This window comes from Myotis nattereri, assembly GCF_964212035.1.
Source record: "Myotis nattereri genome assembly, chromosome: 7".
Lineage (NCBI taxonomy): Eukaryota > Metazoa > Chordata > Mammalia > Chiroptera > Vespertilionidae > Myotis > Myotis nattereri.
This window is the reverse complement of record NC_138082.1, coordinates 51,020,305-51,035,249: the sequence shown is the minus strand read 5'-3', so window position 1 is coordinate 51,035,249 and position 14,945 is coordinate 51,020,305. Positions and strand designations below refer to the sequence as shown.

At 35.9% G+C, this 14,945-nt stretch overlaps 1 protein-coding gene across 1 annotated transcript in view; it reads right to left on the bottom strand.

The window, feature by feature from the left end:
- Window positions 1-14,945, bottom strand: part of LOC308522727 (sodium channel protein type 3 subunit alpha-like) — a gene marked incomplete at its 3' end in the record, with an annotated part of 110,076 nt that overhangs the window by 60,638 nt on the left and 34,493 nt on the right. Inside the window, 9 exon segments of the mRNA XM_081096285.1 lie at window positions 1,354-1,560; window positions 2,267-2,408; window positions 4,403-4,466; window positions 4,669-4,941; window positions 6,243-6,334; window positions 6,829-6,957; window positions 11,520-11,600; window positions 13,456-13,466; window positions 13,468-13,587. Coding sequence (XP_080952411.1) covers window positions 1,354-1,560; window positions 2,267-2,408; window positions 4,403-4,466; window positions 4,669-4,941; window positions 6,243-6,334; window positions 6,829-6,957; window positions 11,520-11,600; window positions 13,456-13,466; window positions 13,468-13,587 — 1,119 coding nt within the window.

Genomic DNA, 14,945 nt, shown 5'->3' with positions numbered 1-14,945 from the left:
GCTACTTCTCTCACTACTACATCCCTCAAGGGATGTCGGACTGCTGGTTTTGATCCAATCAAAACCAGCAGTCCACATTCCTCAAGGGGTCCTGGATTGCAAGAGGGTGCAGGCCAGGCCGAGGGACCCCACTGGCACATGAATCATCCACTGGGCCTCTAGTCTATATATAAAACAATATCAACCAATAAAACACATTTTACACACACAAAAAATAACATTGATCTAAATATAAAACTTGTAGAAGAAAAAAATAGGAGAAAATCTTCGTAATGCTAGTTTGACCAAAAAAAACCCCACGAATTAGATTTAACACCAAAAGCACAAACAAAAAAGTTTGATAAATTAATTTATAAAAATTAAAAACTTTTATTTAAATAAATACTATTAGGAGAATGAAAAGACAAGTTACAGACTGGGAAAAATATTTGCAAAGCATACATGTTATAAAGGACTGACTTATTCCTAGAATATATAAAAACTACTCGAAACTTAATAAGAAAACAAACCGCTCAGTTAATATAATGGCAAAAGATCTGAACATCCATTTCTCAATAGAAGCTGTACATATAGAGAGCTAGGACATGAAAAGACACTCAACATCATTAGTCATTAAGAAAATGCAAAACAAAACAGCAATGAGATACTTCATATAATGGATAATAAGCCTTACCATACCCAATGTTGGCAGATGTATTTGAGGCACTCTAACTGACATGAATTAGATCTCACTATAGCTTTCCATGATATTTACCTTTCAACTAACATTTTCCTTTTAATAAAACGCTGTTATCCTTTCTCTTCTCCTCAAGACTTAAGTGCCCATTTAACATGCCTCTAGCCCAAATAGGCCATAATATTAATGAGAATTTAAAGTTAGAATCTAATAGAAGATGCCTTGCTGATATCATGAGAGGAGCCGCAGGAAACACCTTTTGTGCTACAGAAACCCAAAAGAATGGTTAGGAGTAGGTATACCTAAAGTTTTCTTCTTAACATTTTAGACGACTTAACTTCAGAATAAAACCTCAAATATGATAAGTAGTAAAATACAGTGATTGGAAATATCAGTGATGTCTCTTTTTCATATTAAACTGACAGATTCCCTCTCGGCTTTCTTGAGACAATTGTATAGTAGTTAACCTCATCCCAAATGTATTTTCTACCACTAGCTAATTTTCTTATATATATCTAAAAAGTTTCTTTCACTTCCCAACTTCAGCAACAATTTTGTATTTCTCTTTTCGAATGAGAATGCCTGTATACCAAATGAAAACCCAGTTCCCATTTGGCAGAAATATTTCTACTTAAAATTTTAATAATAATAATAAAGCTTTGTTCATCCCTCAGTACCTGAGCTTCTTCCTGTTGCTTTTTAAGCTGTTCGAGCATCTGCTGAAATTCAGCCTCTTTCTGCTCTGCTTCTTCCAAGGTGGCCTGATTCTGTTCTTCATAGGCCATGGCCACCACAGCCAGGATCAAATTCACCAAGTAAAAAGAGCCCAGAAAAATCACCAGGACAAAAAATATCATATATGTTTTTCCAGCAGCACGTAATGTCTAAGAAGGGGGGAAGGGGGAGGAATAATTTCATGAGTATTTCATATCATGTCAATAAATACCTGATTACCATACTTAGATAACCAGAAGGTGAATGCTTTTTAGCATCCAATGTATTTTAACCACATCTGAAAGGCACCCTCCATGAAAGTCACCCTTAATGCCTTTCATGCAAGAAACTCGCAATATATATGTACTAACTGAATGAACAATTGAGGTCCTCAACACCCTGACTTTAAACAGGACCTTCCTCTGTATTCCAGAGTGTTATAAATAAGTATCCATATTTTTCATTTCATGTATGTTCATAAAATTAAATTCTAGGCATGTTAATTTAACATCACTGTGATGGCCTAAATGCCCCCAGAATTCATATGTTGAAATCCTAATGCCCAATATGATGGTATTAGAAGGTGGGACATTTGGGAGGTGCTTAGATCCTGAGTTGGAGCCCTCATGAATGAGATTAGTGCCTTATAAAAAGAGCTTCCAGAGAGCTCCCTCGCTCCTTACACCAGGTGATGACACAGTGATAAGGTGATAAGTTCTGAACCAGAAAGAAGGCTCTGGCCAAGGTGAGACCATGCTGGTGTCTTGATTTTGCACTTCCTAGACTCTAGAACTGTAAGCAATAAATTTCTATTATTTGTAAGCTACCCAGGTGTGGTATTTTGTTATGACAGGCCAAACGGACGAAAACACTTACCAATTGGTAAAGGTTTTCCCAGTAATCTTGAGTCATCAGTCGAAATAGAGACAGGAAAGCCCAGCTAAAGGTATCAAAGCTTGTGTAGCCATAGTTGGGGTTTCGACCAGCCTTCACACAGATGTATCCCTCTGGGCACTGGCTGTAAGAGAGAAATGGCACTAAGGTCAGCATGGCAATTACTGCAATCTCAATCAACATTGTTGTCTGTGATTAATTTTCTTGCCTTTCATTTCTAGAACCTTTCAGATAATTGCTCACAGTGAAACTCTTATCAGATGAAATTTATTAGGGAAACCAATAGAAAATTTAGGTTCAAAAAGTCAGGTTTATAGACAGAATGGCAGAGGGGCAACAATCACACACTTTTGTCTCTGTCACCATCAATATCCTGCTCTTTACAAAGTGAGAAGGGTCACAGTGGTTGAGCATTGACCTATGAACCAGAAGGTCATGGTTCAATTTCAGGTCAGGAACATGCCCTGGTTGTGGGCTCAATCCCAGTAGGGGGTGTGCAGGAGGCAGCCAATCAATGCTTCTCTGTCATCATTGATGTTTTTATCTCTCTCTCCCTCTCACTTCCTCTCTGAAATCAATAAAAATATTTTTAAATAAATAAATAATAAAACAATAAAAAGTCAGAAAACAACCAAAGGTTAATTAAGCTCAACTTAATGAGCTTATTTGTCAACCACTTTGGTAGAATTTTCTAAGATAACATTTATATTTTAGAACAATTTTAGATTTATAGAAAATTTGCAGAGTGTAAGAAACTTCCCATATGTCCCATACCCAGCTTTGGCATATTATTAACATCTTCTGGTACATTTCAATAAATATTGATACATTATTATTAACCAAAGTCCATACTTCATTAAGAATTTTGACATTTAACAATATAGCAGTTATTAATTTTAGTAAATAAATGAACCAACCCATAGTATGTACTCAATAAAAGGAAGTGATTGCTATTATTTAATAACAATAAAGTAGGCATTAACCAACCTTATCCAAACACTTATCTAATCTTTTACATTAAAAATAATAATAAAAAATAATAGGTAACATGCAATAAATGCTTATGATGGACCAGATGCTAGTAATTAATCACCATAACCATCATAAGAGAGAGGTTATATCACTCTCCCCATTTTAGAAATAAGTAAACTCAGCTAGAAAGAGCTTAGGACACTTTTTCAAGGGCAAAGAGTTTATAAATGGTGGAGTTAGAATTTGAATGTAGGCATATATGAACTGTAGAAGTTATGCTCTTATTTACTACAGTCTAACAGCAAAGGTTGGGAAAACTATCAGGAAAAAAAAATCTCCCCTAAACTCCATCTCTAAGATTGGTATATGTTTTTACTAGCTCACTTAGACTTTCATGGCTAAACCAGTTTTCAGTTTTCTAGGATGACTCAAAATATGTTCTGTAAGTTCTGTGATCTAAGAGTCACTTACTATTGCTATCTCTTGGATTCTAAAAAATTTACTCTCTATCCTGATTTAAAATTAATTTACAATATTCTTTCAAAAATATGTTGGGTGTGAGAGACTAGCAGGATGGCTAAGGTATTGCAGCATCTGTTATGTAGAATGTGACCAAAAAGAACTGTTAATATACAAACAGACTTGAACATGCCCTTGACGTTCATCTGCCTCTTGGCTTCATTACACACAGGGCTTCATGTTATTTCAAGATTATGAATTCTCTCAAAGCTGTTTCCCAACTGGGCTTGCACCCTGAAGACCATGCTCTATTCTGGATCCTTTCCTGCCACATCAAAACTTATCCAACTGCACATCTTCACCCACAGCCTCCCATCTTGTGTTTCCTTCCCTGTATTTCCTAAATGGCTCTGAAGCATTTACAAGAAGGACAGACTATGGACATTCGCACTTTGGAGCAATAGTACAAGTGCATCTTAATTGTGAAACTTTGCAGAGATCTTCGCCCAAAGGGATGGCGTTAGTGCCTATGAGTTTAGAACTGATAGCAATCCAGTAAGACAGAGAAGGTACTTCCTGGGTAGGCAGCGCTACCCTTTATTGTATGCATGTGATGCTATCCTTATGTTTTTTCTTACCTGCTTTTTCCCCAAGTGCTCTATATCTTTAAAAAATATTGTTCCTTACCCTGCATCTGAGCCATTTCCACAGAGTAAAGGATCTTCATGTTCATCCAAAACATAAAAGTGACCTGTTAATATGAAAAATAAACTAGTTTAGTTCATGTCAGTCCTATTGACATTAAGAAAAATGAGAGTTTGACTAGCTCAGTTATTTCCAAAATGGACACCGATAAAGTATATTTACAAAGATAGCTTCACACCCACAGCCTCAACTATTTATTGAAAATTCGTTCAGCAAGAGCAAAGGTTAGCAACGTAGCAGTTTCTTACTGTCATCTTCAATGTAATCCTTCCAGTTAAATGTGCTCATTGTTACATTAACAAATGTCCCGTTTGAATCCATCGTGCCATTAAAGAAGGAAGTGGTGTTGCTTTCAAAAGCAGAATCGCTTGGGGGCCACTGCAAGCATTTATTCCGCAGGTTGCCCATGAACAGCTGCAGCCCGATCAGCGCAAACACGCTCAGACAGAAGACAGTCAGGATCATGACATCAGAGAGCTTCTTCACCGACTGGATCAGGGCCCCCACGATGGTCTTCAGGCCTGAGAAGAGAGAGTGCTAGGTCACCTGAGGAAGAGTGCCATACCCACATGTCCCCTTAATAGTCACACACATTCTCAATCCCAGCTTTGTGGACAGCCAGATGGTTTGAGAAATGGATGACGAGCAGATTTCATTTGGGAACAATGTACTTTCTGGAGGTTAAAAATGAAAGTGTAAATGTCTAGGCAGGAAGTTGCGTGTGTGTGTGTGTGTGTGTGTGTGTGTGTCTGTGTGTCTCTCTCTGTGTGTGTCTGTGTGTGTCTGTGTGTGTATGTGTGTCTGTGTGTCTCTCTCTGTGTGTGTATGTGTGTGTCTCTGTGTGTGTGTCTGTGTGTGTGTGTGTCTGTGTCTGTGTGTGTGTCTCTGTGTGTGTGTCTGTGTGTCTGTGTGTGTGTGTGTCTGTGTGTCTCTCTCTGTGTGTGTGTGTGTCTGTGTGTGTGTGTCTGTGTGTCTCTCTCTGTGTGTGTATGTGTGTGTCTGTGTGTGTGTCTGTGTGTGTGTCTCTGTGTGTGTCTGTGTCTGTGTGTGTGTGTGTGTGTGTCTGTGTCTTTACATGCTGCCACCAACATGAAAAGACAAAGGTCCAATTATTTTTCATTTCTCATTTTGTGTTTCATGAGGCTATTTCCCTCCAAGCCAATCTTTATACTAGCTTCCAAGTAGTAATGATTTAGAGGGGAAAAGAATTTTAAAATGATAAAAACAGCCATGTGCACACTGTTTAATAATATTTCTCTTAAAAAAGATATCTTATTGAAATAGATCTGCAGTGAATGGTAAAATCCAAATCAGTTAGTAAAGCCATGGTAGCAAAGCTATTTAAAGACTGTAAAAGAGAAAACTTTACATTATAAATGCAAAGAAAAAAATAAAGGCAGAGAGCAAAAGTAGTATTTTAATAGACATCTCGTGCAATTTTCTATTAAACTCAAAGGCTGATTTCATAAATAAGCATATGATTTTTAAAATTCTCGGAACTGGGATGCATTGAAAAATCAGTTAGCATTCTCAGAGGTAACAAGAATAATAAGCAACTGGGCTAATGCTATAAGTGTGATTTCAACTTCACTATTATTACCGTATATTCAGACAGCCTCAGTGTTTAACCCAGCTCTCACCTGGAATGACTGAAATTGTTTTTAACACTTGGAGAAATCTGAATGTTCTCAACGCTGAGACATTACCCAGGTCCACAAGCTCTGTCACATATCTGCAATAGGGAGTTCACACAAAACACAGCAATGCACAAGAATAGTTGAAGATATAAGGGTCCTATCACCATACACCAGTTTCTTCTTACCTGGAATTACAGAAATCGTTTTCAAAGCTCTCAAGACTCTGAAAGTTCGAAGAGCTGAAACATTGCCTAGGTTTACAAATTCTGTTATATACCTGTAGAATAAAATCCGAGTTACTGATAGTTTTGGCAAAGTTTATATTAAATAAAGAATGCAAGCTAGGTTTGACATATTAAGTCCTTGAGTTAAACAAGTAGAATTGTTATAGAGTTCAAGGTGCTATATGATAAAAGCTGCTTCTATGGATTAAAATTGTGTTGCTTTATTTCAGTATAATTTTCACTAATGTAAACAAAGATGTTTGCAAAATGAATCAAAGTACAGTTGGTGGTATTAAATTATAGTCAATGAATAACTTCATTTTGATGAAGTGGAAGACTGTATGATATGAAAGTAATACCATTTTTAGCTCATTTACCAGATAAATATACCTTGTAATATGTATTCTAATATGTATTCTCAAAATATATGGAGCATATAGTTAATTTGATTAATAAGCATACTCTATATTTAAAATATGCTACAACATGATTTATGCTGCAACTATTTTCATTCCTTTGAGTTTATCAATTTTTCAGAAATACTCACGCCATCACAATGACACTGAAATCCAACCAGTTCCATGGATCACGAAGGAATGTAAAATTTTCTAGGCAAAATCCTCTTGCCAAGATTTTTATTAGAGACTCAAAGGTGTAGATCCCAGTGAATGTGTACCTAGGAAAACCATCCAAATAAAAATTAACAATTTTGTTTGAACTGTTGAAATAGATGTTTTCAAATATAGCAAATCTTTTCCTTCTTTGGGTTTTAATTGACTAAAATTTTGTTCCTATTTTCACTTACCAAAAAAAAATCTAGTTTAATTAATCTTTGAGTAAAGGGTTAAACTGAAGAGATAATATTTTCCCCAAAGAATATTATCTTATTTACTACTTAAGTTTTAGAATAAGTTTCCTGTGTTATGAATAATCAAACTTGATTCAAGCAACATTATCTGATTAAAATATAAAATAAGCTATATCTGTAGTTTCCAATTTTCTTGTAGCCAAATAATAAAGAAGGAACCAGTGAGTCTAATTTTTATATTATATTTTATTTAAACCAATACACCTAAATTATTATCATTTTAATCATTAAGACTAGCCAAATTTCAAGTTTCAATGGCCTCAGATGCCGGTGTTTCCCTCATTGGGCAGCTCTAGAGGTAATATTTCTTGGGTTGGTATATTTATAATAAAATATTTCATTCAAATTTCATAATGATTAGAATTATTTTGGGGAATATTTTACATCTTGAATCTAAAAAATAGACTTAAGAGTCAGGCATAGAGTTATACAACTGCTTCCCTCTCTCTTCACATATGTTTTGTAGAAATATTATCATAAGAAACTTTTTAATTCATTAGTATGTAAGTGTATACAATTACCAAATTTCAGAGATAAAATTCCTGAATCTAACCTTGCACCAGCTACTATCTCTATGCAATTGGTCCAAATCACGTAAACATGCTCAGATTCAAATTTCAGCTCCTAAAATGGTGAAATACTTTTCCATTTCCTGTTTACATAGTGAATGTCTAGCCCTCTCCTCTTTGAGTGTTGACAATATAACTTATTTCTATTTCTTCCAAAAATAATTGAAATGCTTGCTTGTCAACATTGTGTTCTTTTTTAAAGTGCAATTTAAGTTTATTCCTCAGATTATTTCACCCAAGCCACAAATATTTGATTTACTCTTATTAAAAATCATTATATTTTCAAGCCTACTAGAATTTTATATGTGAAAAAATGAGCGTTATTTTACACTGTTTCCTCTTGAAATTTTCTTATATGAGAAACAAAGAGATCAGAAGAAAATGTGTGCAGAAATCTCCACATCTAAAATTTTTCCTCCTTTTTTAGCCAATTCAGTTGATTTGAAAGGAATATATTTAATTGCTACCTTTACTTATTATGAAGTAGCTGACTTTATTAGGAAGAGATATAATTTGCAATGTCAAGATTATGTTTACTTGTGTTTTAGTTTGATTATTTATGTATTACACATAATCATCAAGATATTAATTACTGTTTGGAGAGAAAGCCGGCCTTGTAAAAGGCCGTAAGAGACAGTTCACGTGTATGTTCTATTTATCATACTAATGGTTAGTGCCTTATGGTCTATGCTTACACAATTCTGAGTAATCTACAGTTACTAGGAGTAAGATTAAATTCCCTACTTCTATTCCTTTTTTTTTTTTTAAGTAAAAAATTTTGCCCAACTGGCATGGCTTAGTGGTTGAGCATTGACCTATGAACCAGGAGGTCACAGTTTAATTCCCAGTCAGGGCGCATCCCCAGTGTGGGGCGTTCAGGAGGCAGCCAATCAATGATTCTCTCTCATCATTGATGTTTCTCTCCCTCTCCCTTCCTCTCTGAAATCAATAAAAACATATTTTAAAAAGAGAATAGTTAAGTAAAAATTTTGTTGGGATACTTGGAGTATATGGTGAGTGCTGATAGCTATGGAAGGAAGAGTCCTAGAGCTTAACATAGGAGACAGATTGCACAGAACAGGTGTTGAGAAGTACCTATTACCAGAGTAGATTGAACAGGTAAGTGAGAATCAAGGAAACCTTGATCTTTCTTGGCTGTGTGCCCACTAGGCTCCTACTCATCCTGTTGATTCTGTCCAGGTTGCTTCCCCCTCTGCCCCCCTCCCCCAGTAATTATGTCTATATGTCTATAAAAGTGCCTTGTCTTACATCATATGACCCTCACTATACAGTGTGGTCCTCAGGCCATATCTGTGCATGCCAACTCTTTGTCCTCTTTGTACAGGGACTGTTTCTGCTCTGAAGACTTCTGTTTTCATGTCAGAACTGAGTTGTCTTCTCTTTTCATTGGATTCTGGGGTTTGGAGGTGGTTTTTTTCTCTAACCGCTAATATTTTGCTTTTTTTTTTTTTTTTGCTAGAGATAATTGATCAGGAAACCTGTGTAAACTTTTCCAAATGAAAGATGTAATTCAAAAACAATTGTAAGGCTAAGTTTATTTTCATAATGGATATAGTCAACTCTAAAAATGACTTTAAAAGAGAGACCTGCATATTCAGGTGATAATATTCAGGTGTCATGTAAGCATGTTTAAATGCTTGAATAACTTCTGGTGGAAAAAGTACATACAGAATAGTTGTATAGATATATGTTCATTTGTTAATCTCCAGATCACAAGTGATAACTGAGAATGTTGTTAAATGGCTTGCTTCAAATATAAAAACTGGATTTTCTACTTACTAAAATAATTTCTAGGGAGCATTTCCAAGCTACTACAAAAAATCTTTAATGTGTTAAGCCACTGGCAAATGATGGCTTGGGATGGTACAATAAATCTTCATGGAAATCTATAAAAATGGTTAGAAATAAAACTACAGTTTTCATCATAGTAACCCATCTCCTATTGAAAATTATTTTAAAAACTATAACAATAAAAATATTATACTAATTTTTCTTTACTAAACCAAATACCTAATTATTGTATTACACCATACATAAATAGCTTATATAACCTAAACACCTTATGCATCACTGAAAAACAAAACATGTTTCTTTATCATGAATAACCTCATATGTGATTTATAACCTCGCCTGTGGAGATAATGTTGTTCCAGTGCAGAAATTGTGTTATTTAATGCACAATGTTCCCTAGCCTATTGATGTTTTGAAACAATCAGGGGCATCTTTTCCCCACACTTTAAATAGAACATCCTGAGCAATGAAAGAACTTAATACTAAAGCGGAAAATTGTCAGAAGCGCCTTATTTAGTGCAAGCAGGGTCTCATTTAACATGCCCAAGAGCTACCGTGCCTCCTACAATATTGAATCAAATGTTTTATTTTGATAATATCTTTCAAATGTCCCCAGGGTCTCCATCTCAAGGGAAAAAGGACGGGAACCAAGGTCTGAGTCTGAAAAGTAGTTGCTGGCTGTGATTTTAGGTACATAGAGAGTTAACTGGGCCAGTATCTTTTCATTGGGATTGTTACTGTTTTCATTAGTGTAATAATTACAGTTTCATAAGTCTGAGTAACCTTTCCTTTATCATCTTTTCCCCTTAAGCCCTTTTATTTTTTGAGCATACTTTTGTAGAGGCATTTTATTTCTTTTATGAAACACATCTCTGATGTTTTAGCACACATGCTAAAGTAAACAATATATCTGAATATCTAAGTAACTTAGTTATCTAAATGTATTTTTCCTAAATATACCATACTAGAGGCCCGGTGCACAAAAATCTGTGCACTCGGGGGTGGTCCCTCATTCCGGCCTGCGCCCATTTGCAGTCCAGGACTCCTTGGGGGATGTCCACCTGCCGACTTAGGCCCACTCCCCGGGGGATCAGGCCTAAGCTTGCAGTCAGACATCCTTTTGGCAGCCAGGGAGCCCTTGGGGGATGTCTGACAAAAGGCTTAGGCCCCCAAGGGAGCTGTGATGAGGAAGCTGGGTGACAGAGGTGCCACACTGTCCAGCTCCACCACCCTGGGTCGGGTCGCACATGGGATGCCTGGGTGGGCTGGCCAATAGCTGCTGCCCCGCCCGGCCACCCTGGGTCAGGTTGCAAATGGGATGCCCGCCGTCCCAGGTCACAGATAGCAGGGCCAGATGGCGGCAGGGCAGGCAGGATGGCGGTGTCCCGCCCCACTGCCCTGGGTGGCAAATAGCAGACCTGGATGGTGGTGGGGCAGGCGGGATGGCACTGACCCACCCTGCCTGCAGTATGCAAATTAGCCACCATCTTTGTTGGCTTTTAATTTGCATATCTCACTGATTAGCCAATGGGAGGCGTAGTGAAGGTATGGTCAATTACCATGTTTGTCTATTATTAGATAGGATAATCAAAATGCCCAATATAATAATATAGAGCTAAACACCTATAGTAATAGACTAGGATGTAATTATTTTATCCCTCGAATCTTTCAAATGGTCATTGTATTTTATCTAAAATACATAAATATGATTGAATATTAACTTATATGAAATGATTGGTTTTGTTCACTAGCTATTATATGCTATTTATAATCTTTCTTAAACAGATACTATCTTCGTTTGTTGGAAAAAAATACCTAATTGAAGAAAAACTCCCCCCAAAACATCCCTTATCTTCTTTCATATTACAGAAATAATTTTTTTTCTCAGAAGTGTTTAGCCTGACTTCCATAAGTCAGACCATAACCATAAGGAGATTGCTAGAGGATGTGAGTGTGCATGTCTAATTGCAAGAAGTTATTCCTACTTACTCTACATTCTTTGTCCAGTCTGGAGGGTTACTCAAGGTCATAAATACACAGTTGGTCAAAATAGTGCACATGATAAGCATGCTGAATAAAGTAGGTCAGTTAAGGAGTCAATGCTAGTATATTATCATGAGCCTTTACAAATGATCCAAATCACGCAACTATCACAAACACAAGTTACCTGTGAAATTAAACTTACTTATTATTAGTTTTAAAACAATTAAAAAAATAATAAGAAACTTGGTCCACCCTTTTGTAAATTTTATATCATTTCCTCACAAAACTGAATTTTATAGAAAGAGAACTCCATTTGAAGTAAGTGGGAAATCTGCATTCCAGTCAGTTATGTGCAATTGCACTGTAAGAGGAAATGACTGTTATTTAGTGAGTTTACAGTATAACACAAGTGTAAAAGTTGTAGTTCAGATATAATTAAAAATATCCACCAACAGACAAAATGTTAATAAATACAATATAAAAACCCTAAAAATGGATAGGCCAGTACAGTCAAGGATTACATTGACTGAGAATTCTACTGTAATGAGATATTCTGGTAGTCTTATAGGGACTAAACAGATAAACACTATTTTGAGAGCTTCCTGGGAATTAGTGTGATAATTTCTCTTAAGATATCAATCCAGATTTTATTCTAAGGAAGCTTATGATTATTTTTAAGCGAATCTTTTATTTTTTAATATAAATACTTTCCAATATTTATCATAGAATGAGAGGATTTAAATGTACCTCAAAAGGTTATCAGTTCTATTTGTCCTATCTCTAGGGTAGCCAGTCTTTTGTCTCTTTGATTTTATATAAATCTACTTTGAATCTGCCTATATGAAATGCCTATTCTTGAAACTGCCTCAGAAGAGCACATTTCTATTTTATCATTACTTGTTTGAAAATTTTATTGAAATCCACACTTTTCTGTCATTTTACACATACTTTTTTAAAAATATATTTTTATTGATTTCAGAGAAGAAGGGAGAGGGAGAGAGAGATAGAAACATCAATGATGAGAGAAAATCATTGATTGGCTGCCCCCTGCATGCCCCCTACACTGGGGATCGAGCCCACAACCCAGCATGTGCCCTTGACTGGAATCGAACCTGGGACCCCTCAATCCACAGGCCGATGCTCTATCCCCTGAGCCAAACCAGCTAGGGCTACACATACTTTTTGACTATCATTGTAACTAAGTTCAATGATTTAAAAATATGTATCAATCAGAAGGGAAGGGAAAGGAAGGGGAAGGGAGGGGAGGGGAGGGGAGGGGATGGGGAGGGGAAGGTAAGCCAAACCAGTGTTGTCCCCGGTTCAATTCCTGGTCAGGGCATATTCCAGGTTTCAGGCTCAATCCCCAGTAGGGGGCTTGCAGGAGGTAGCCGATAGATGTTTCTCTCTCATCGATGTTTCCCCTCTCTCTGTCCCTCTCTCTCTAAAATCCATACAAAACATATATTTTTTTAAAAAAAAGGAAGGAGCAAGGAACAGCCAGACCCAGATGGTAAAGATACAGAGCCAATTAAGGCAAAAGAAGTTTGAACATTTAGTAATATAGGTTATAATACAATAGACTGTGTTTCTTTAGCAATGGTTATATATGGTCTAATTGAGGTTAATAAAAGTGTGAAGAAGTTTTGCTGTTGTTTCTACTGCACAATGTAATTCATTTACACATTCGCTATGATAGTTGCAATTTTATCTCTATTATCATTCTATAATCCACTAGTCATTCTATAATATAATATTCTATAAATAGAATAGTCATCTATAATACAATAATCATTATACAATACAGTAGTCATTCTATAATATAATATTCTATAAATAGAACAGTCATTCTATACTTTTTTAAGTAGCAGAAAATTAATGAGAACAACAGATTAAAGAACAATGTAAAAAATCAACCACTAGAAGTATCATTTAGACAATTCACATGAAAAGGATATGAATGTACCAAAATCTTAATAGCAATTTTTCTAACAGGATTTAGTGGAGTTAAAATATACAAGGCAGAGGTGGCACTGAATCGGAAAATTGCCTTCCCTTTATTCAATACTATAAAAGTCTGAAAAAGAAAATGTGAGAAAAATTAATAGATTAGACATGTGGCTTATTTGAAGAGCTTACACACATGAGAACTTTTTACCTGATTTCTTGTTCAAACTTGTTTAAACCAGTTGGTATAGCATAACAAAAAAACATGGTAAATGTCTGTCCCCTAAAATAACTTACAGCTACAAATAAAAATATGACTTAACATTATCTAATCTGTGTCTAAGGTTCTAACTTTATGATACAAATTAATATCCAACACAAAATGTTTACCAAGTTATAAGGTAACTTAGCAGACTCAAGTTCTATTTAAAGCTTACCATCTGTCACAGCTTTGGGAACTTTTCAGTTTATTCTGTACATGTTGCTATTAAAATAATCTTTTATAAATATTTTAATTACATCAAGTCATCTACCTCCAATGTTTATGAGGACTCTTTATTTTCCCTGTGGTAGTTGTCCTACTTTAAAATGTCAAAACCTGGTTTTGATGATTCTATAGATCTGCTGGTAACAGAAGAGACAACTACATTGAAAATTAGGGTGACGTACATCATTTTGAAGGGAATTTTATAGCTAAAAGCCTATAATCTGAAACCTCTAATCATCAATTTAGCATTGAAGCTACGCTACCAGAGATTACCTACCACATCTCTCTGGCGACCCACAGGTTGAGAACCGCTAAGATCATCTTTTATTTTTTTCCTTCAAGGCAACTCTGCTTCAGCCAATTCAACTCACTTGTCAGTCCCACTCACAACCTGTCAGCTTCTCCCTCTGGCTCTGAAAAAGGGTGTCACAGGATCCTAGAGGAAAGAGGACCCTGCGACGTCATCTCTGCAAACTCCCTCCCATTTCATGTCCATAGCAGACTTGACAATAAGATCCCTACGATGCCCCACTATTATATCAAAGTTCTTAGTCTTGTCTCATATTAGAATCTCCTGGGGTGACTTTAAAATTGCCAATATTCTGAAGGATGGGCACAGACATGGTATGTTTAAAAATTTCCTCAGATGATTCTAAAATTCAGCCAGGGTTGAAAATCTCTGGGAATGTCCTCAGTTATCAAAGTCACCTCTTCCAGCATGTCTTTCCAAATAAATTGTGATGTCTTCTGATCACTCCCTAATTGTTTTCTTCACCAGTGAAGTCTTTGCATGTTAATATGCACACTTTGGCATGTTGCTTGTAATTATAGTTAAGTAGTAATTTACATGTAGGGTTCATTCCACTGAAGGCTAGGTCAGAAGTTATAAAGCACTAAGCATAAAGAGTATGCAATCTTCTTTTCCTCCACAATTTTCACAGTATTTAATAGTGCTATTTGTAAATAAATACTTGTTTAATTAAATGTGGGTGTACCTTTAA